At 37.0% G+C, this 24,095-nt stretch overlaps 1 protein-coding gene across 3 annotated transcripts in view; it reads left to right on the forward strand.

The window, feature by feature from the left end:
• Tcerg1 (transcription elongation regulator 1) overlaps window positions 1-24,095 on the forward strand; it is a 61,605-nt gene that overhangs the window by 30,549 nt on the left and 6,961 nt on the right. For all 3 annotated transcript variants that reach the window (XR_002376977.2, XM_021150562.1, XM_021150563.1), the window contains 9 exons: window positions 6,724-6,884; window positions 8,227-8,283; window positions 8,433-8,499; window positions 11,067-11,202; window positions 11,981-12,070; window positions 16,270-16,388; window positions 19,428-19,578; window positions 23,076-23,240; window positions 23,653-23,835. Coding sequence is in view for 2 of the 3 variants with exons in the window: in XM_021150562.1 (XP_021006221.1) it covers window positions 6,724-6,884; window positions 8,227-8,283; window positions 8,433-8,499; window positions 11,067-11,202; window positions 11,981-12,070; window positions 16,270-16,388; window positions 19,428-19,578; window positions 23,076-23,240; window positions 23,653-23,835 (1,129 nt within the window). In the remaining variant the exon portion in view is untranslated. The remainder of the gene's footprint in view (window positions 1-6,723; window positions 6,885-8,226; window positions 8,284-8,432; window positions 8,500-11,066; window positions 11,203-11,980; window positions 12,071-16,269; window positions 16,389-19,427; window positions 19,579-23,075; window positions 23,241-23,652; window positions 23,836-24,095) is intronic.

A 24,095-nucleotide genomic window follows, 5' to 3' on the forward strand; every position in this document is an offset into this window, starting at 1 on the left:
CATTACAAAAGTAACTATTTGGTTCGGTCATTTGTGAACATACTCAACTGGTTTTGTTGTGTTGATTCCTAGATGTGAAAAAGCTGAGGCAAATGGTAATAGCTATTTAAAATTTTGGTTATTAGAGTTTGGAGGACTTTAAGGATTCTGCCAGTTTTCTCAGACAGCAGCCTTGAGCTCACCAGCTGTTTATACCAGTGTTGTGAAATTTTACAATTCCCTGATGATTGGACAAAGGAATGTTTGTGTATTTACTTTTATCTTTGTTTTTGAGACAAGACATCCTCCTGTGTAGCTCAGGTTGGCCAGGTTCTTCCTGTCTTGGTGTCTTGGGTGCTAGGATTGCAGTCGTTGTCACTGTGGCCATCTGGGCTACTGTTCTCTTAGAATGCTGATGAGGTTGGGCACTTTCATCTTTATTAGCTATACTCTGCAGTGTTTGCTAATTTGGGGGGCGTTGCTTGGTAGTAAAAGTAATATATTATCTTTTTTATATATTGCTATTTAACCCTTTTGCTTTTACATGTATCCAGTTTATCTGAATCTGTTTTATTCTGACACCTTGTATAAATTTTCTATTTAGGGTTAGTGGAGTACCTAGTGGTAGACTACTTGCTGAGCAGCATGTGAGGGTCTGGGTCATATCCCTAGTACCATAGAACTAATATTTATTTCATTTGATTTTAAAGTGAGTGTTTTGCCTGCGTGTATGACTGCATCATGTGCCTGCCTAGTGTCTGGAGGCCAGAAGAGCGCATCCTGATCTCTTGGAATGAGAGTTACCCACAATTGTGATTCATTATGTGGTTGCTGGAAATTGAACCTGGGTCATCTAGACGAGCAGTCTTAACAGCTGACCTATTCCTCCAGCACCAGAATTAATATTTTGATGAAGTCAAGTTAATTGATCTTTTTTATTTCTAGTAAGGTCAAATTAGAAGTCCTGTATTCTTTTTTTTTTTTTTGGTTTTTCGAGACAGGGTTTCTCTGTGTAGCCCTGGCTGTCCTGGCACTCACTTTNTTTTTTGGTTTTTCGAGACAGGGTTTCTCTGTGTAGCCCTGGCTGTCCTGGCACTCACTTTGTAGACCAGGCTGGCCTCGAATTCAGAAATCCGCCTGCCTCTGCCTCCCGAGTGCTGGGATTAAAGGCGTGCGCCACCACGCCCGGCCTAGAAGTCCTGTATTCTTATTCTCTAGAAACCAATGAGTTTTTGGTTCTAAGTTTTGAAAATTCTCATATACATTTTTAAGGTCACAGACTTTAATTAACTTTTCCATTTATTATTAGAGTTTAGCTTATAGTTACTTTAATAGTTCTATACTATAGTGGACAGTGACGACTGCTTTTGTTTTCCATTCATTATTAGTCTGTGGCTTTTTGTTTTTTCAAGTCAGGAGGACCTTGAGCATGTTCTATAACTGAGCAAGACCTTGAGCTCCTTCCTCATCCTCCACTTCCCAAGTGGCCCTCAATTACTCTAGGTCCTGTGTGCTTAACTTATTAAATACTTTTGTAACTTATTAAATACTTTCGTATAGAGGCATCTGCTACCAGGCTTTATAACCTGGAATGCACATGGCAGGAGGAGAGAACTGACTCCAGACGGTGGTCTTTGACCTTACGTGTAACCCCTCTTCCTCCTGCATATACATTTAAACAGAAATGTCATAGAAAAGCCTTTTGAGTTTATCTTTTTTTTTTTTTAATTTACTGAAAATTGCGTAGACCCTTTCTGTTTTCTTTTTTGTTTCTTTTTTTTTTTTTTTTAATTCTCTCAGTATTTTGTTCTGGCAAGTTTTAAATTTGCAAGTATGTCAAGAATTCTTCAATATTGAATTTATATAGTGTGTGCATAGTGACCATTGAGTTTTCGTAGTTCTATGTTGAGTTTATACAACATGTGCTTCGTGATCACCAAGATTCTGTAGTTTTACATTGAGTATATGTGTGCAAGTGACTCCTGAGAGTCTCTAGTTCTCTGCTGAGTACACACAGTGTGTGTATAGTGACCACTGAGAGTCTCTAGTTCTTAATTTGCCATATTTGCTTTAACCGGCTTGTCCTTCAGCCCACTGGCCTTCATTTACACTTTGAAAGTTACAGTACACCTCACTCATTGATTTATTTCTTCGTAGTACTATGGATGAATGTTTTTGTGTTTCTTGTTTAATTCTGAGGTTCTCTGACAGCTTCTGTGAATACACATATGTGGTTTCTGCTCTGACTCTGCTCTGAGAAGAGTGGAAGAGAGAAGCTTGCTGTGATGTTACTTGCATATAATCTTAGTACATTGGAGGCTGAAGTAGGAGTTTCATGAGTTTGAGAGCAGTCTGAGCTACACAGAAGGGAAGTTGGAGAGAATAATAACATCTTTCTTGATTCGTGAAGATAATTTATGAAAAGACTGCCAGTTTAGGCCTCTAATTTGAGGACAGTGTTCACTGTTGAGTTGACCATGATTTGCTAGACATAGTCCTAGGCATTATGATACTGTTGACTACTGCACACGTGCCATGGCACGCATTTGGAGGTCAGAGGACAACTTTTTAGGGACCTCTCTGGGATTTCTTGAACCTGTCATCTACAAATGAAAATGCTTTTCTTCTATGTCTTTCATTAATTTTCTTCTTTTATTGATTCTCTTATAGTGCAACCTTGCCTTACTCCCTGTACCAATGCTGAGCATTCAGCTCGGTTCTTTTTTTTTTTTTTTTAAGTAGATAGTGTCTGGCTGTCCTAGAAACTCATTATATACGTCAGCCTGGCCTCAAACTCACAAGAGTTCTTCTGTCCTGCTCCCTAGCATTGGGATTAAAAGTGTCTTAACATCACTCTCTCCCTTCTCTGCTCCTCCCTCCCTCCCTCCCTTCCTATTTTAATAGGGATTGAATTTAGGATCTTATGCATGGTAAAAGCTCTCAAGTACTGAGCCACATCTGCTGTGACCAAATCAGTTTTTTATTTTCAGATGTTAGCTGTAGGTTTTTCAGAAGCCTTTATCAGCTTTAAAGGCTACCTTGATGTTTTAGTAATTTAGAAAACAAATCTGATTCTTTTCACCCTCAACTTCCCCTTATTGAGAGGGGGGTTTCTCTGTAGCTCTGGCTGTTCTGGAACTCACTCTGTAGACCAGAGTTTCCTCAAACTCCCAAGTGCTGCAAAGGCATGTGCCACCACTGCCTGGCTCCCCCCACCCCCCCTTTTTTTTTTAAATGATCAATTACCAGGGACTTTGAATGCTTTGCATTTCCTGGATAAATGTTGCTTGCGTGTCAAGGTGTCCCTTTTAATTTGCAGTGGATTGATGTCATGCTCTTTTGTTTTATGTTAAGTTCTTAGGTCATTAGTAAAGTTCTGCTCTAATGTAAGTTTTCAAACCAGGATTCCTTTGTAGTGTTTGGCCACCATGCCACTTTTAATGTATTTTGTTCATTCTTGACTGCTTTTTCTGAGGCCCCATTGGCAAGCTTGTCCACATTTTGTAATTGTTGCATCTTGTTTTCATCTTTATGAACTGACCGCCTCTCCCTGTTTCTCATCGTATTCTTTGTCTCGAAGCTTGTTTTATCTATAACTGAAGCCCAGCCATTCTTTTCTACTTTGTTTGGTGGTGTATATTCCTCAGTTTTTTTATTTTATTCTTTGAGGCAGGGTTTCTACATAGCTCTGACTCTCCTGGAACTAGCTCCGTTTGTAGATCAGGCTGGCCTTGAACTCACGGGGATCCACCTCTACTGTGAATGAAAAAAGAGAAAACAAAAGAAATAATGAGAGGGTGTGGCTGCTCCTAGGTGTGGTTGGAGAGAAAGTTTACTGTAGATAAAGGGAGAGCAGAGCCTGAGGCAGGGATGTCTGGGAAAGTCTGCAGTGGACTTGACCCTGGGCCATGGGAGAAGGGAGAAGAGAGGGGCAAGCCAAACCAAGAGGTCAGAAGGGTTACACAGGTAACCAAAATTATCTAGGAAGGAGCAGCCCAGCTCCAGGGAGAACCTGGTGGCCAGCTCTGCTTTGATATGTTGAATGGGTACCTTCTCCATTTGTCAGGGTTTTTTGTTTTTTGTTTTTGTTTTTGTTTTTTGAGACAGGGTTTCTCTATATATCCCTGGCTGTCCTGGAACTCACTCTGTAGACCAGGCTGGCCTCGAACTCAGAAATCCGCCTGCCTCCCAAGTGCTGGGATTAAAGGCGTGTGCCACCACTGCCTGGCTTGTCCCAGGGTTTGAGATTTCACATCTTGAGTGCTGGGATTAAATGTGTGTATCAGCACACCCAGCTCTATTTTCCTGTTTACTATGACTTTATATTTTTATATTTCAACATTATTATGGTTTTATATTTAAAGTGTTTCTTAGAAACAGCTTTTAGTGTAATGTTTTTATCTCCTCTGTCAGTTTTTGCTTTTATTGATATGTTTTTCAACCATAATAGTTTCAGCCTATTAACAGTTAATATAAGTTTTGATATTGTTGAATTTGGAATATAATTATTTTCCTCTATTCTATCATAATTGCAATTTATTTAATTTCTTTAGCATTCTGCTTAATTTATTGGCTTTTTGAGGACATCTCTTGTCATCAGTTGTTATTTCAGGAAAATATCATACCTAATCTCCATTTTGTTTTAAATAAATGTATTATTGTATGTATAAACCTGCTGGACAGGCCCCTTTAAGCCTGTATTGTACACACTGACTAATGTTCTAGTTATCTTACACCTGCTACGTGCATTAAAATGCCAATAGACAGAATTTCAAAGAACTTAAAAAGAAAAATTCTTTTATATTTACCGTTTGTTGTGTTTTACTTACTGCTAAAAATGTGGGTTTTGTTGAGTTATTTCAGCATGAAGGCCATTTTTCTTAGAGTTGTCTTCTAGATTGGAACCTCTTAGCTTCTCTTCATCTGAAAATACTTTTCCATTTTTTGTTTCTGCAGGATGTGAAGTTCTGGTTGGTAATTCGTTTTTCCATAACTTTAAAGATGTTTCTCTGTACTTTACCCTGTGGGGCTCTTGCTAAGGAATAAAGTTACTTCATATAAATTTTGCCATTCCCCTCTGAAAGACTCCGAAAGGAGCCCCTCGCTCAGGCCTCAGGACAATAGCGGACACCCAAGAACTCACGACAGACCGAGCTTGTTGCAAACCACATGAGGCTTTATTCGGGGAAAGCCAGAGCTCTGGGGACGACTCATATCCCACGCAGGGGTAGAGGAGTCGACCTCCAGGGGGAAGAGGTCCCAGTTTTTATAGGCCCTTGGGGGGGGGGAGGAGAAGGGGGAGAGTAGGGGATTTCCAGATCTAAACAATGTCTATTCTCAAGAAATGGGTATAGGAGGGGTACAAGGAAAGAGTCTAATGAAGGTGCAGCAATGGGTACACACCTGGTCAGAACATTGGCAGACACACAGGTTCAAGGAGTGGCCAGAGCATTGTGCACCTCTATTTTTCTAAATCAGTGAAGCTAGTTCTGCTAACACTGACGTCTATCTTGCCAATTTCAGGGCTTCTGTGTCCTTTTACATTCTGCCAGGATCTTTCACCTCCTCAATCCTTAGTTGTTGTTAGAATTTTTGTCCTTTTATTTTTTTATTCATGGCTGCTTTTTTCTGTGTCTAGTCTGGTTTTCTTGGAGTTACGTTTTATGGGGTTTACTGATCTGTACTTCATACAGCATACATTCATATTATGCCTTTGGAAGTATTTATTTTATGTGTGCGAGTGTTTTACCTATCTGTATGTCTATGTGCCATGTGCCCAGGGAGGCCAGAAGAAAGCATTAGATCCACTGACAGAGCTGTTTCTGTATGGGCTCCCATGTGGGTGCTGAGTATTGAACCAGGGGCCTCTGCAGTGTTCTTAAATTCAGAGTCAGCGCTCAAACCCTAATATCAGTTATTCAAGTTTCTAAATTTTCTGTTTATCTTTTAAGTTGTTTCTATTTCTATTCTGAAAACTGCTATCTTTTGAGTAGTTTTAGGTGTGTTGTGTGTGTGTGTAATTTCATGAAATGTAGTTTTTGCTTTAGATTTCTTTGAACATAGGATCCTTCGTTCATTTCAGTATCTAGGTTACTTTGAGAGCTTAAAAGTGTTGATTGACTTCTAATTGTCTGGACATAGAGATCTGCTTTCCTTTGGACTTTGTCTGCTCTAAAAACTTGAAGGGAATATCCATTCCTTCCCTTATAGTTGCTTCTGTAAATTTTGACTCACTATACTTTTATATATTTAATGCTAAACTTACAAGTCCTTTTCATACACGTTTTTTTTTTTTTGTTATACCTTTAGTTTTCTAATTGTAAAAGTAGGATTAGTGGACTGCAGTGCTTTATGGGGTTCCAGTGCAGTCCTCTACATTTGACATCTTCTATCATTAGATCAGGTTTGCATTTGATGTGTGATGTTGGTTTATTAAGAAATAACAAGAACTTATTAGGTAGTATGGTTTGCTTTTTAAGCTATAGAGTTATTAGTAGTGTTTTTGTTGCCTTTGAACTTACACTTTAAGTTTGGTTGCACTGGCATTTTAAACTCCCATCTACAGATGAATTTGCATTTCTGGAATCATTCATTCATCTCTTTTGTTCTGAAAACTGTTATGAAAACCATTATTAATTAGGACCTATCACTGTCTTACTGTTTGCCTGTCCTTTTCCCCTCTTAGAGTTAGCATTAAATTAGCTATCAAAGTTTTTTGAAAATGGTGTTTTATATTATCTTTAGGTGTGTTGTTTGGACTGGTGATGAGAGGGTCTTCTTTTACAATCCTACCACCCGCCTTTCTATGTGGGACCGGCCCGATGATTTGATTGGAAGGGCAGATGTTGACAAAATTATTCAAGAGCCCCCTCATAAAAAAGGATTGGAAGACATGAAGAAGCTAAGTAAGTTTCAAATTAGGAATTCATCCTCTGATTTTAACCCCTTTTAACTATTTGATGAATAGTATAAAGGCCATTTGAAATAAATTTAATTAAAAAAAAATAGACTGCTATTCTGGTTTGGATACAATAAGAAATAAAAATGTAAAGAATTTGAATAATAGTTTATTTTGTAGATTTTTTTTTTTTAACTTTGTTGCTAATATTTTCAGTTAGTCTGAGATGCTGGAACTGTTGCTGTTGGCTTAATGCTTTTAATGCTAATGAAACCCTTAGATAGACTTCCACCTCCTTTTGTACTAGTGATACAGTTTGCAATAATCAAACTATGCAGGATTTTTTTATATTTTCTAAAATTTTATAGTCTACAAAATGCAAAATTTCATAAAACTATAAAAGTCAGTTCTGTAGGATGTGGTAGCATGCACTTTTAATCTCAGCACTTGGGAGCTAGAGGCAGGTTGATCTCTGAATCCAGTCCAGTCTGGTCTTTTTAATGAGTTCTAGACTAGCAAGGCTACATATACATAATAAGACCCCGTCAACCAGAAAAACAAAAATCCTTTGAACTAGATAATAGCTTTCTTCTTGAATATAGAAATCCTTAGCTTTTAAGACATGTTAAAATCTACTGCCTCTTTTGAGAGTATTTCAGAATATTGGGTACAAACACTTGTGTGTAATTTTTTTGCTGTATAATTCCTGATGGCAATTTAACTCAATTTTTATTATATTTATTCAGTGTTTTAAATGGAACTCATACTCATAAATAATATAGAAATATGGTGAATCATTTAACATTTCTAATGTAACAAATCTTAGTACTGTCTTTAAAGTGACCAAGAAGTTTACATGGAGCACATAGATGTGGCTCTGGCATTAGTGCTTTTCAGTACTTGGCAGGCGGGTCAGTGTAACTGCCTATCTGGTGCAGTGCTATCATTCTTTTTCAACTTGAGTACTATTTGCTTTGTATGATACTGTGTGGTGATGACACTTTACAATCATAGGAAACAGTGCCAAGAAAGCATGTGATTTGCTTTTGGGTGTTTTTGGAACATTTTCTTTATATTTGAGTAAAATTTTTTACATAAGCATTCATTCTAAAAAAATGTTATGAGTTATGAATTGGGAGTTTTACTTATTTGTAAAGTTAAAAACTAGCAAATTTTACTCACACATTCTAAAGATAAGGGCTGGGCAGGAAACATGAAACCAAATTGATATTACATTTTGAATTAAAGAGTAACTATTTGGTAGATATTTTATTCAAACTACATTTTTAAAAAGCTTGTGAATATGTGTGTGTAAATGTTGATAACAGTGTTTGAATTGTCTTTGCTAGGGCACCCGGCTCCAACAATGCTTTCCATCCAAAAGTGGCAGTTCTCAATGAGTGCAAGTGAGTGACATGACTGTAAATGGCAGCCTTTCATGCATCGAAGGGAATGTTAATGTTCCAGCAGTGACTAGCGAAAGAATCAGTGGCTGGGAATTCACTAATGCCTGCGTATGCTTTACTCAGTGTTTTAATGAATTTTTATCTTACAGTTAAAGAAGAACAAGAATTAATGGAAGAAATGAATGAAGATGAGCCTATTAAAGCCAAAAAGCGGAAGTAAGTAATGCATACATAGTTTGTGCATTTCCAGTAGATTTCCAGGATGGAGTTGATGAGGTTGTCACTTTGTGATTGGAAGGGAATGTGGAATATCTATGTGATTAAGAAACAGTTGTCATAGTTTCTTTCTTGGACCTGATATTAATTAGCTTTTATAATGTAGAGATGGTGTGGTCTGTTGTTAAAATTCGGAATACTTGGTCATACAAATAGATATTATGAAGCTAGCTGAAATTTAGGCATTAATTGATTAATTTTCTGTAGACTTTAATAGGTCTAGAGGTTATTAAGAATAAAATTTATATCAACCTTCAAAAACTCCATTCAAGGGATGTCATTAAAATGGACACCTTTTTCTTATATGTGTTTATCTTCTCACTTGCTTGTTCCTAGAGACTATTCATTCCTCCCTGGGAAGGAGTGGACTCACTAGTTAGAAAGTACTGAGAGACACTGGAAGATAACGGTTAGGAGCAAGTGTGGGCAAGATGTGAGGTTACTTTTACTGGGGGAGTAAAGTTGGAATTGAGGGTGTATGTGAATGGGACTACTGTTTGTCAGCAGATATGAAAGTCTAAGGCGATTATTAGGACTGGTTGATAATAGTCCTGATTGAAAGAGGACAGATTGACTTTAGCCTGATTGTGCTGAGAAGATGAGTAGGATGACTCTGGTAAAGAGAGCTTTCTTTCAATACCTGTTTATTGGCAACAATGTTAAATTAAGATCTTATTAAAGAGAGCTACCATAATCCTATAACTGAGGCAGCTGTTCTCATTTGCATAGTTGACCTTTTTATTCCTTAATCAAATGTAGTTTTACTAGTTGTGGCTATGTAATTTTTTGTTTTTAAAAATTGTAAAATAAGACATTTGTCTTAATAATTAATTGTAAATATATTCATTCTGTTTATGTGCCATAATTTTAGATATTTCTGTGATGTTAAACTTTTAGGTTGTTTTTAATTGTTTGTTCTTATAGACATCTCTGTAAGGGTTTTAACTGCTTTTATCAGGAGAATGTCAAAGAAGTCCTTTATGTGGATTGCCCGAGCTTCTCTATTTAGGTACAAAGCTAAAAGCCTGTTTTTCCTGGCTTAAGTTTTCCTTTTATGTATTTTATTGAGATAGATAGTGATAGTTTGTATTGTGACATTTAGTGTAATTCTGTAAAGGTTGTTTGTTGTTTTTATCATATTTCGTAGCTGTCTTTGAGCTCCTCTAACTATTTAAGTAGTTCCTCTGTAAAGAAAGTATATTGCTTGGCAGATGGCTTTACCTGTTTATGTTGTGCATGTCTTAGGTCACAGACTCTCCCTAAGCTCCTGCGGGTCATGGATTGTGTTTTCTATTTCTTTTGAGCCATCCCCAATTGCTAGTTTCCTCTCATTATTAATTAGGCTTAGCTCCATTTGTAGCTCTTGGGTTACTATGTAGAATGGTTTTGATCTTCCAGTAACTTATGTCAAGAATATAAACCAGCCGGGCGTGGTGGCGCACGCCTTTAATCCCAGCACTCGGGAGGCAGAGGCAGGCGGATTTCTGAGTTCGAGGCCAGCCTGGTCTACAAAGTGAGTGCCAGGACAGCCAGGGCTACACAGAGAAACCCTGTCTCGAAAAACCAAAAAAAAAAAAAAAAGAATATAAACCAACTTTAATAGTTTTATGTAGTTGATCATGTTTAAGAAGGAAGATTTGTTCAAATACACTGAGTACATTGGATTTATTTCTTGGATTAGTTATACAAATATAGGCCTTCTTTTAATAGTGTATATGTTTTGAGACATAGCGTGATTTCCTGTTTATGTCTTCTTGTGTAGACACAAGCAATAGGTCTGCCCTTTCTTAGCCCTGAGGTGTAGTTTTGGATAAACATGAAGTAGGCTAAGTCATTGCTGAGCCATCCTAATTCCTAGTGCTCCCTCCAAACTACTCTTGTGCCCATGTTCTCTGAGACCTGCCCTTCAACTTAAGTCAGCTTGTCACCAGAAAGTGAGGAACAATGTCGGTTAGGTAAGGTGTTTATCTCACTATACACTTGGCCACAGTATTTTTCTTTTAAGTTATTTAATTTTATTCTTAAGATAAAGATTTGAAATTACTAAGACCTTTTCATAATTTTTAATGTATCTTAAAATATTTCCTGAATTAATAATAAGATAGTTTGGGAAATGCTAATTTTTAAAAATATTATCTCAAGAACTAAAAATATATTATGTTCTATTTGATTCTAACATAGTTTTGTAAGCAATGCCAGAAAAGCCCTTTTCTTTTAGTTCACCTTACGTAACAACTGAAGTAAGAGAGAGAAAGCACATTAAAGATATATATATATATATATTTTTTTCTTTCTTAACCAGTGTAGCCATTGTAACATTAGAAGCATTGTAATTTTATTATTATTAGAATGGAAGTTGTGCCATATAATTTATATGACATCCTCAGGGTGGTTTGTTATGTCAAAAATATGCTGCTTCTAGTTCCTTGAAAATTCCACTGATTTTAAGAACTTAGTAAGATTTGTATCCATTGTATTAATATCACCTTATGATTTATTTTTTATAGGAGAGATGATAATAAAGACATTGATTCAGAGAAAGAAGCTGCCATGGAAGCTGAAATTAAAGCTGCCCGAGAAAGGGCCATTGTCCCTCTGGAGGCTCGAATGAAGCAGTTCAAGGACATGCTGCTAGAGAGAGGGGTCAGAAAACAATCTTTGGGGGAGATATTTCTGTTTTATATAAGTAATATAAATATGTCTTGCTAAAAGGTCAAATCTAAGGTTAGTGCTCATTAAATGGGGTGGGAAGGATAAGGGAACCTGTTAAATTACTGTACACATTGTGAAGTGGCCTTTTACTTGGCTTATATTATATTTAACTAAGTGGCATTTTACTGTCCTTTAAAGTATAAGTAGCATTTAACATTTGTTGGGTCATATAATTTCGGTAACACATATGAGTATTAACATTACAGAATTTCGGACTACTTCGGATAGGTAAGGTATATATGATTCTTCCAATATCTTCAGAACAATTTTTGGTGAAATAACTGATACTTATGATATTAGAAGCTTAACGGAGAAAGAAACTTTTTGGTTGTAGTCACAAATGTGTTTGAACAAGTAAACTGTTAAATTTTAAAATCACAAGATTGCAGTTAGTATGTGAAATCAAAATGCAAATCTTCAAGGCTTTTTCTGATGTATTACGTTTAAAATGTCACACAGTAGTGGTTATTTTTAATGAGCAATGAAGTGTGTGTTATTTCTTTATAACAAAGAAATGGTCAGAGCCAATTAATGTGGAAATTTGCTGTTGCTAGCCTCCCACTGCTTTTAATTTATTAGTGATGGAAACTTCACTATGGTTTTAATGTCTCCTTTACAAAAAGATGCCCTGTAGTTTTCAAGCAAAATTATGACCTTTCTGGAGTCGAGTATCTTAATTATGAGGCAGTGCTTTCTTTTTATTTTAAAGGTGTCTGCTTTTTCAACATGGGAGAAGGAGTTGCACAAGATAGTATTTGACCCTCGGTACTTGCTTCTCAATCCTAAAGAAAGAAAACAGGTAAAAGGAGCTATAACAGTGAAAATTTACCATTTTGAAATTTAGTGTTTAAGTGTTGAGACAGAAACTCCCAGGCTGGCTAACCTGGCAGTCCTCTGGCACTTGTCTCTTGCTGCAGTAAAAACATACCGTTCAGACTGAGCCACTGCCAGGATGTTTTGTCTTGTTTTGAATGTGCATTGGTATGAGGATATCAGCTCCTCTAGAATTGGAGTTAGGCAGTTGAGTGCTGCCATGTGGGGACTGAGACTTGAACCCAGGTCTTCTAGAAGTCCTCACACTTTATTTCTTAATAATACTTCACAGTATACTTTTGCATCTTAGTGCTTAGTTAGTACGTCAGTGCAGAGGCTTTCCCACTTTAGGAACCAGATTATTTTTGTTACTTTTTTTGTTGTTGCTTTTGTTTTTTCGAGACAGGGTTTCTCTGTGTAGCCCTGGATGTCCTGGAACTCACTTTGTAGACCGGGCTGGCCTCGAACTCAAAAATCCGCCTGCCTCTGCCTCCCGAGTGCTGGGATTAAAGGCGTGCGCCACCACACCCGGCTTATTTTTGTTACTTTTATAAGAACATGTTGTCCTCGTGCTTCATAGTTAATGAAGTTATATTTGTGGCAGTTTTAAAAGTTATTTCTAAAGCATTTATCAATTTGTGCTATTAGAGTAGAAGATAGCAAAATACAATTTTTATAAAAAGGAAAAGCACCCATCTATAATTCCCAGTAGACATAACCACTGTTTATTGCCTTTTAAAGGAGTGTGCCAACTTGTCTATGCATGTATCTATATAAATACTGTGGAGGTGTAGCACTTGGCATTGTATCTCATGCATGCCAACAACTAAGGATTTGTTAAAGTGATTGTCTCATAATTGTAGAGAAATGAGGTGGTCTCCTCAAGGTGTCTGCTGAACTAGAGGTGCATGAAGTAGTCACCTTGTTGCTAGCTGTCATTCCCCTGATGATTCGGCATAGTATCACCTCATGGTAATTGCTTCTTGCTCCAAAGCATTGTATGCTTGCAGTTTATGTAATAATTAAATTCTCTGTACCATCTTCTGTAAAATGGTGAGTACTTGAGTCATGTCCTCATAGTACACTTGAGCTGTGAAGTTTCTTTTGGCAGCAGTGCTATTCATTTTGAATATTTAGAGTGTAACGATTGGAGTGATTCTCAGCAGTCCTATCATTTTGCATGCAGACCTACTTGTGAACATTAATGAAGAGAGAATATTTGTAGTGTCTGTGCTTTGATATTTATAGTAGAACAACATGACTTTCCAAGTATATTTGCATGCTCATTTTAAGCTTTGTAGCTGTTGCGTTTTGAATACTTTCTTTAAACTGTTCAGGAGTGATCATCTCATTCTCGGCATGTAACTGTCAGTATGCTGTCAACATACTGTGAATCGGCCTTGGTTTTTTGTTTTGTTTGATTTGTTTGTTTTGTTAGAGTCTAAAACATGAACTGGCCACGTTTTAGATGTTTCTACTTCCCAAGTGTTGGGATTATAGCCATGAATGAACTTGAGCCTTTATTTTCCCTAGTTCTATTCAGTAAGTCAACCTCCAAAACATTATGTAACTAGCCTCTCACTCGTTATTTCCCCTACCAGTAACTCTACCCTAAACCACTAAGGTGGACTCTTTTCTTGTAGCTCCTTATTGGTTTTCTTTTCAGGAGTCCCCTTTCCTCCTTTTTCCTTTATTTCTATTCTAGTTGTTCTGTGGTTTCAAGTTTTCTACACAGTAGCCAGAGAATTTAATTAAGTTTAAGAGAAATCAGATTAAATTGTTGTTCTTAAAATTGTCTAGTACATATCCCATTTCAATGAAGAGAAAACAGATTCTAGACATGGAATGTTTTACATGTAGTCACTCCTCTTAAAGTTCTTCTCTTGTGTTTGCTATAGCCACACCAACAGCCTTTAAGTAAGGCAGGCACATTTGGTGCTTGTCATCTCCATTGCCTGGCCAGTCTGTTTGTTTACCTTCATTGCTATTTGGTATGGTTTTTAAATAGCACTGATAGGTCTCACCTGAAATGAGTAGTTTGTAGCTGGCAAGGTGGGTCGGCATATAAAGGAACCTCTGCCATACCTGACTTGAGGTTTTTTTCTCAAGACCCACATGATGGAAGAAGAAAACCAGTCTAAGCAGGCCATACATGTACTGTGTCATACATGCGCACACACGTTCTTTACATACATACATATGTACATATTATATACACTCCTGCAGCAGTTTTGTTCCTGGTCTGTGGTGTTTGGATCATTCCCTGTTAGAAAAGCTCTGGAAGACTTAACATTTTATAATGCATTCTTATGTTGCTAAAAATTTCTTAAGTGAAATCCAAGAACTATACTTCGGATTCAAGTTCTTTAACTTCCAGAACATTGCCAGTGTGGTAGAAACTGAGCTCCTTGTTAGAGTTGCAGTACAACAAAGACACTACGTTTCAGACAGAGCCTCTGTGTGGAAATGATTCTATCTAAGGAAGTTATCTTTAAACTCTAGTGTTGGGACTGGAGAGATGGCTCAGCACATAAAAGCACTGGCTACTCTTTCAGAGGACCTGGGTTCAATTCCCAGTACCCACATGGCAGCTCAACAGCTATTTGTAACTCCAGTTCCAGGGGATTTGGCACTCTCACAAAGAGATACTTGCAGGCAAAAAATATCAATGCACATAAAAATAAATCAATCTTTAAAGTTAAAAATAAAAAAACTAGTTACTTTCTGAGAGGAAAGAGAAATCCGTATTTGACATTCAAGGATAAATATCTTAAGGATTTGTTTTTATTTTTATTTAAAAGTTAAGGAGAAAGCAAATAGATGCTCATTAAACATTTGCACATATAATTTCCTATCTAAGTTTGTATTTTGATGACAAAAAATCCAAGTTGTTTAATATCTTAATCTAGAATTACATCCTTTGTTACTAACCAATCGCTTTAGCTTAAGACTTGTCTCCTTAGTGTTGTTTTGGATAAAAGGTAGCCTAAAGGTCAAAGTGTTGTTTGTTTGTTTGTTTTGGTTTTTGTTTTTTCGAGACAAAACAACAGCCCTGGCTGTCCTGGAACTCACTCTGTACACCAGGCTGGCCTTGAACTCAGAAATCCACCTGCCTCTGCCTCCCAAGTGCTGGGATTAAAGGTGTACGCGACCACGCCTGGCTAGGGTCAAAGTTTTTATTGTATGTTGTGACAATAGTTTTATAAATATAGATATGTTATAAAATAGTGTTTTTACAGAATAGTTTGTGTGCAGGAGTTTTGGTTCTGGTGCAGATAATTCTGATATTTCAATGGATTGTCTCTTTATTTTAATGTGATACTCAGAGCTTTAGAAGGTAGACAGAGCTTTACAAGATAGAAGATCACAGCTCCAGCATGAATGTTGTTGACTTGACACTTAAATAGTCTCATGTTTCAGTAAACATGTCTGTGTTCTGTTGGTATAATGTGTGTGTACAAGTAAAGATAAGAGGCTGACACTGGGTATCTTCCTCACTGTCCATCTTAGTTTCTGACAGAATCTTTGATTAAACCTGGAATTTACTGATTTGGCTAGCCTGGCTTACCAGCAAATTTTATGGATTCTTTTGTCTACCCCTTCCTCCCTCCACTGCTGAGGTATAGATGTATATATACCATTGTTCCTGGCTTTTCTGTGGGTGCTGGGAATCTGAACTCAGGCACTTCCTCTTTATTGATGGAGCCAAGTCTTCAGCCCCAGAAACTTAACTTAGGAAGAAAAGGATACACACAGAAATGCCAAATGATGAGTGACTGTTTATAAGATGAATGTAAGTTACCAAGTTCAAGAACTATTACTAGCATCCCAGAACCTAGGTAGGCCTGGGTAGTAGTTGTCCCTTAATAATGTATTTTTGCTTATGTGTATAAATAGAACATAACTAGGAATTGCTCTTAAAATTCATTCAATCTCACTGTAACTGTTGCATTCTTGAATTGAAATTAAAAGAAACTGGCTGCTTTTTTCTCCTTGGTTCTGGAGAGCTGTGTGCTTGTGTACTGTTCTGGTGACGCTTTAGAGTGAGACTTGCTGGAGATAATCTACCGTTAGTGATTGACACCGACTATACGGTTCCTATGGAGACTTCAATTTGAAATTCTCTAATAAAAAGACTGACTTAACACATTGCTTTTTTTTTTTTTTTTTTTTTTTTTGGAATAGGTGTTTGATCAGTATGTCAAGACCAGAGCAGAAGAAGAACGCAGGGAAAAGAAAAACAAAATAATGCAAGCCAAGGAAGATTTCAAAAAAATGATGGAAGAAGCAAAGTTCAATCCCAGGTATGTGTTTACTGTAGTCACCTCTCAGTGTGCATTTCTCCCTGAGCTCGTGTGGGATGTGCGACAGGGTGATTGGGGTAATCAGGTTAGACCTGTTTAATAGATAAAGCAGCAAGCAAATGAGATAGTTGTGACAGGAGCTTGCCTCATTCTGGTATTGCTTAGAATAGTATAGACAGGAAGAATGAATTGTTCATGGTTTGCTTGTGACTGTGAACAACAGTACCTGGGGGAATTTTTGTTTGTTTTTATTTTCTTTTTGTTTCTGCCGCAGTGTCTCTTACTATTTTGCCTAAGAGTGTTTCAGACTGCTGGGCCTCCCAAGTATTGTGTCTATAGACTTGTACTGCATGCGTGGCTGTGGAAGTGTATATCTGTTTAAGTTTTAAGGTATTAGAATTGAAACCCAGTGGAGAGTGGAAACCATGGTCAGAATATATTATATGAAAAGACAAAAGGACTAGAACTGGGAGCTCTACAGTAGGCTGGCATTATACCACTCAGCTACAACTCCAGCTCCATGGGGCATTCCACAGTGAGAGGCTAGAAGCATGGGTTTCTGGATTAAATGACACTTACAGTACAGGTTATTTTTGTTAAGCAATTTTTTTTTTTTTTGTACAAACAACTCTGGAGGAGTGATTAGAGTATATTTAATGTAATTTTTTTTTAAGTCCACAGTGTAAAAAGAAATGTTTTGCTCGTACAAAGTATAGGAAACTAATGAGTATTTGTGGCTCTGCGGAGTGTAACATTTGGGGGTTGAAATTTCATACTACAGACAGGCTTGAGCTTTTTCATAGAGCGTACACTGCGGGTCATAGTTAGACTGACTTACGGGAGACACTGGGAATGTGAGTAGGTTAGATTACTATTTCTCTGGACTTCGTGACTGTGGAAGATACTGACTTGCTCTTAGTTAAGACTTATGTCCATAGGATATTCAAACGATTTAGTAAAGCCATTTACTATTACAATTAGTAAAGAGATACTGACTAAAACTTCTTAATGGTAGTTTAGGAGGCGGCTCACTAAGTAAAGGTGCTCACTCTTCAAGCCTGGCAACCTGAGTTTGAGCCCTACAACCCTCATAATATAGAAGGGGAGAACTGATTCCCACAAAGATTCCTCTTACTCCACCTGTACACACCCATCCACACATCATGCACATGTATGTACAATAATAGCAAAAAATTAAATTGACCAAAAAACCAACCAACTAAACAAACCCCTCATTGGTCTGGGAATAATCAGAATTCTAAAAGCAACAGGAGTGGTGCTCTCTTACAGAGGAGAGTAAATCCTACTGTATTTCTGGTCTCTCCAGTGTGCTTTCTGGGCAAATAGAAGTGTCAAAGTGCTTGTATCTGTACACTGCAGGTTATTTTGTGAGGGAAAGGTAAGATGTCTGAGGTGTGCTATGTTGCTTCATTGACTCTTGTAACTCTGGCACATAAATAACACTTTTATCAAGTAAATAGAAGAAAACGAGAATAACTTAAATGTGAGAGAATATTATCTATTGAACTATTTTGGAGAACACCGATATAAAAAAGCAAAACAAAACTCTTTAGTACTAGAATACTGTAGATTGTTCCAAGTAGGAAAGAATGAAAACGTATCATAAATATCTATGTATGTAAACTAATGAAAGCTTCGTTCTTATAATGAAAATTTCAAATGTATTTTCTATGGTCAAAATATACTTCTCTATTCTCTACCATTTATCCGCCTATTTCCCAAAGAGGATTCCCCCCCCCCATCTGCTGTTTTAAAATAGTGCTTTTGAAGATTGAGAAATAAACTATGAACAAAACAAAACAAAGCCACTATCCCAAAAACTTCATAGGAATCTAATGCTTAAAAAAGTTCATTGTAGTCTATTAGAGTAAAAGATACCAGATATTTTATGTATCATAAATATCTCAAATAAATTCTTTTAAATTTTGATTTTTAGACTAAAAAAATATTGTTAAACCATTATTTTTCTAGTTTGAAATTATAAAGTAAGGTGCTTGATGTATCATGAACAAGATGATATTTAACTGACTACGTGTGGTTGATTTTTCTGGTATGCTTTCTCAATAACTTAAATTTTATTATGGTTGCACACAAACTGTTTAGGCAAGATTTTCAATCCTATTTAAAATAATACAATCTTTGTTTTAACATGGGAGATAATGCATTTTAGTTTTTCTAATTAAAATTATTTTAAAAGAGATTAAATAAGCCCCATTTTCCATTTGTAACGATCATAAAGGGTGTTGGCTCTCTGGAAGTGGAGTTGTTTGTGAGCCATCTGAGGTAGGTGGTGGGAACCGACTTCAGGTCATCTGCAAGAAGGGCAGTAGTAAGTTCGTGCTCCTAACTGATGAGCCATTTCTTCAGCCCTGCTCTTTTACTCTAATCCTGGGGACAGAGAAAGTGGTTATGCCATGCTTTTCAACAGTGGGTTGTGTTTGAGGCCCCATTGGGAATTATCCTTCAGTCAGTCTTCTGGGGACTCCTGTCTCTAGGACTTCTTTCTCTGCTCTTTTAGTGCCCAAACTCTTGTAAGTTTGTAGCCCCTGTGTTGCACATGAATTCCAGTAGGGTATACCTCAGGAATTCTCTCCTTCAGGTACCTCACTGTCATTTCATCTGTAGTCATCTGCTTTAAATAAGTTACCCTATGTCCTTTGTCTAGTTTGTGAAGAGTAGTCAGAAAAGATTTTCCACTGTGTTTGAAGCAAGCCTTGGCTACACCCTTGAGTGTCATAATGAGTCATTAAGTCTCTAGATGCATGTGTTCTTCATTCCTGGTGTGCCTTTATTAAAAAGTAATTTATTATATTCCCCTAATCTGGGTTGATAGCATACACTCACTAACCACATTTTCAGTCTGTCACTCTTTCTATTCCTTTCTGTGGGTCAGTTTGGATTTGGGACCCGAAGGTCTGTGGAATATGTTCTTGCTAGGAAAGTGGTATATTCCTTTATGCTTGTTTTAGAAACAGAAATAGTCAATTAAAGTTGGCATGCTTGACCATTTTCTTACAGAGCTACTTTCAGTGAATTTGCTGCCAAACATGCTAAAGATTCAAGATTCAAAGCAATTGAAAAGATGAAAGATAGAGAAGCATTGTTTAATGAATTTGTGGCGGCTGCAAGGAAGAAAGAAAAAGAAGATTCAAAGACGAGAGGGGAGAAGGTAAGGTGCTTCGTTGTAGGCGGTAGCAGTTGGATGTGTGTTTTCCTTGGATTTGCACAATTGTTGTACACATTTATAATCACTTTCTCTTCATAAGGCTTATTTTATGAATGTAAGCAAACTGTATACAGTTGCTTTAAATTCTCATAAATAAGGTGCCTTGTAAACCTGGAACTGGGTTTTAGAACTGCATGCTCTGAGATCACTAAAGTGTGTTAAGATTTCAGAAGTCTTTTTAGATGTTAACATTTGAATTTCAAAGAACTTCTTACTCTTTGTATTCTATAGAAATATAACTTTAGTAAACTAGTTTCTAATCTTTTAGTAAACGTATCTTACATATAAATTATTGCTTATCAGAATTAAAGGTCAGCTATTAAAGATTAATGCATCTGAAATGTCATTTGATAGCAATGTCAGGAACAGAGAGCTCACCACTGTGGAGGCAGAACAGTGGGGAGATGACACCAGTGGTGTCTGAGCCATCAAAACAGTCACTCTCCTTGGTGTTCCGGTCTCTTTGTCATAGGGGAAAGGGTTTCTGGAGCCTAATCATTCCTGACATTCAGAATTGCTACTGACCGTGGGAAGCTAAAATGTTACAGATTCTGTTAAGAAACCTTGTTAGGGAAGTGATCCTAAGGCTCACTTTTAAGACGCCTCTTTCAATTAAGTTAGTAAGAGTGTTAGATGAAACAGCCTTTGACAGTAATAGCAGAATTCTGATTATCTGATGGCTTCAAAGTAAATTTTTATACAATTATTTTACAGGTGACTTAAAATTATTATGCTTCTTAAACATACAGAAAAATCATGTGAACAAAGAAATCACATTTCATATGTTCATTTAAAATCACATAAGCAGCTGCTTTTTTACTTTTTTTTTTTTTTTTAAGTATATAATTTAGTTTTCATTTTATGTGCATTGGTCTTTTGCCTGCATGTATGTCTGTGTGAGAGTGTCAGAAGCTCTGGAACTAATGTGAGCTGTCATGTGAGTGCTGGGAATTGAACTCTGGTCCTTTGGACGGGAAACTAGTGCTCTTAACTGCTAAACCATCTTTCCAGTCCTCTACCTTTGACTTTTAGAATAACATATTCAATTAAAGAAAACCAAGTAAATGGTCATTTGATAGTCTATCATTGCACTTTTACAATAACTTTCTAAACATGTTTGAGATAACATGGATTTTCTTTTTATATTAAGTGTTAGTCTTTGCAGTTTTCTAGTTTAGTTTTAAGAGCTGCTCATCACTGGTGCACATGCTGTTAGAAGATTTCCTACTTGTACTGTTGCTTTAACGTCCGCAGTTTGGGTACTTAACTAGTCTTAGTTTTTCCCCCTGACGTCTTTATCCTCTGGCTTATAAAAGACAGGAGACTGAGCTAATTTAAAAAAATACAAAATGGATTATTAGACCAGAGTTGTTTTATAAGGGTTAAGTAGATCTCTTGTTCACATTTTGTGAAGTATTTGGTTAATAAAAATGTTATCACTCTCTCTCTGTATTGTTTCTGCTAATCTTACACTTAAAAAATTAGAAGATAATTGTAGCCTTGTTAGTGGTGAGACTGGCAGCAGCAGCAGGAGGTAATTGACTGTGTGAGTGAGTAGTGAGGTTTGCTTCTGTGCAGCTTTCCAGTTTATGAAAAACCACCTCCCTAGAGTTGGTTTGCTTTTATTTGGCTTATTGCATTTTGCTTGCAAAAGCCAATATTGAAACTTTTGTTTACTGCAATTTACTCATTGTAAATACTTCATTCTTCATACCTCACATTTGATGCTGTAGGCATGGAGTTAACCCTTTTAGAAAATTGGTGTTTTAATTAATTAATTAATTAAAATGTTATGCCATGTGGTGTAAGTATTTTTGCTGTGGTAAGGATAGAAAACAGGACTATGAATTAAACTCATGGTAAATGTCATTTTTTTTTGCCATTTATTCAGGAATTGACTACTTGTTGTGCTTAGCAGCTCTAGCACGTGGGCCATGATGTAAGAGCTTATTTAAAGTATCACACACATTAAAGACTAACTTACAGTTCACATGTTTAGAGACTTTTAAGGTAATATAAATTCTCACGGCTTAGAACAAACCGTTTGACACAGTATATTTATATTTATTACTATTTAGTGTAGTTTTGCCTTCTGGTTATCAGACACACCTACGATTGATATTTATTAGGTACAAAGTTGGCAAGGTGAATAGAAAAATTATGCTATTACATCAAATACTTTAATACTTGAAAAACTGGGCTTCTGAGCATTTTTATTAATCTAAAAGTTAATCAAAAGGTTAAGGTTTAAGTTTAATAACAGAAAAAGCCATAGCTGATATTTAAAAATATTTCTGAAGCAGAATGCTTGGTCAGACAGCACTCCTTGGTCAGACAGCAAGGAAAAATATTTAATCCCAGTGGTAAAGGGATGCTTGGCCCGAATCCTTTATCGAGCTGACTTTGGGTGTCTTCTGCTGTAGCCCTAATACCATAGTTCAGACTCAGTGGCGAGCCATGAGACAAGTGCCTCCTATATTTCCTCTCTGTTAAACAGACTGCTCTTGGACTGGAGGGCTAAGTTTAGTATTACTCAGGGCCTTTGACACTAAATTTGTGCTAGTATGTGACAGATATGTTCCCTGGGTTTATAGCAGAATAAATGGAGACATGTATACTTAGCTAGTTAAAAATCACAGACACTGAAATACTTTTTTAAACTAATGGTTAATAATTACAGAATTATTAGTTTTCTTATGAAGGTCAGTATAAATACTGTGTTTTTAAAAGCAAATATAAGTTGGTTTTTATTTTGTTTTGGGGGTTTGGTTTTTGAAGTAGGGTTTCTCTGTGTAGCTTTGGCTGGCCTGGAACTCACTCTGTACAGGCTCTCTTCGAACTCACAAAAGATCTTCTTGCCTCTGCCTCCTGAGTGTTGGGACTAAAAGTGTGCACCACCACTGCCCTGTAACAAGTTTTTTATCTTTTTTTTTTCTTTTGGTTTTTCGAGACAGGGTTTCTCTATGTAGCCCTGGCTGTTCTGGAACTCACTTTGTAGACCAGGCTGGCCTCGAACTCAGAAATCCGCCTGCCTCTGCCTCCCAGGTGCTGGGATTAAAGGCGTGCACCACTACCGCCCAGCTAGTTTTTTATCTTTTTATTTTAGGCATTTGACATCAAGTCATAAAAACTTGTTATATGTGTTGAATGATTTTTGAAATTTTCTTTTACTTTTTATGAGCATAAGTTATTCATCTAGTTTTTATAAAATAAGCCATTGATACATCTTCCTATTAGGGTATTTTATTGTTACTTCATAAGCCTGGCTCTTGCTAACACTATGTGCAGCTCAGTTTGAGTGAGCACAGCGGCTGTAACCAACCCCAGTGCTGCGGTCTGTGTAGTGCTGTCTGGTACAGTGTGGTAGGTTATTGGATTGTTAACTACTCAAAACATGGAGGATTTCTCATAGTGCATCATCCTGTTCTCACTTGTTTTAGATTAAATCAGATTTCTTTGAACTGTTATCTAACCATCACTTGGATAGTCAATCTCGATGGAGCAAAGTAAAAGACAAAGTAGAAAGTGACCCACGATACAAAGCGGTGGATAGTTCATCAATGAGAGAAGACCTTTTCAAACAGTACATAGAGAAAATAGCTAAGGTAACTGTTACTGCTTACTGCTCTTATACCCTATGTTACATTTGTTAATGTTGTTTAAGAGTGTATGTTGCTTTGATGCTGGGGCTGGAATTTTTCTCGTAGTTGATTAAGAAGATGAAATTATGAGTCTCGTGGTTGATTGGGAAGACATATTTGTAATGTTCTGGGGAAAAGTACTTGAATACTTTTGACAAGATATTTTATGGAAAATTTTTGTTGTTTTAGTTTCAAACCAGGGCTTCTCTGTGTAGCCCTGGCTGTCCTAGAACTCACTCTGTAGACCACGCTGGCCTTGAGCTCAGATTTATCTAGTTCTGAGTGCTGGGATTAAAGGTGTTTGCCACTGCCACCCAGCTTGTGAAAAAATCTTAATGAAGTTGGTAAAGAGGATAATGTAATTTTATTTTTACAGAATTTAGACTCAGAAAAAGAAAAAGAGCTGGAGAGGCAAGCCCGCATTGAGGCAAGCCTTCGAGAACGGGAAAGAGAAGTTCAGAAGGCACGCTCTGAGCAAACTAAGGAGATCGATCGGGAGAGAGAGCAGCACAAACGGGAGGAAGCTATCCAGAACTTCAAGGCTCTTCTGTCTGACATGGTACAGTTCTCCTCTGAATACTGGACTTTAGACATGGATTTCATTTACCCATGTTCTGTAACCTAAGTATGACATAGCTTGTTATTTCTTTCTTTTTTTTAAAGATTTATTTATTATATGTAAGTACACTGTAGCTGTCTTCAGACACTCCAGAAGAGGGCATCAGATCTCATTACGGATGGTTGTGAGCCACCATGTGGTTGCTGGGATTTGAACTCTGGACCTTTGGAAGAGCAGTCGGGTGCTCTTACCCACTGAGC

Source organism: Mus caroli, chromosome 18 (genome assembly GCF_900094665.2).
Source record: "Mus caroli chromosome 18, CAROLI_EIJ_v1.1, whole genome shotgun sequence".
Lineage (NCBI taxonomy): Eukaryota > Metazoa > Chordata > Mammalia > Rodentia > Muridae > Mus > Mus caroli.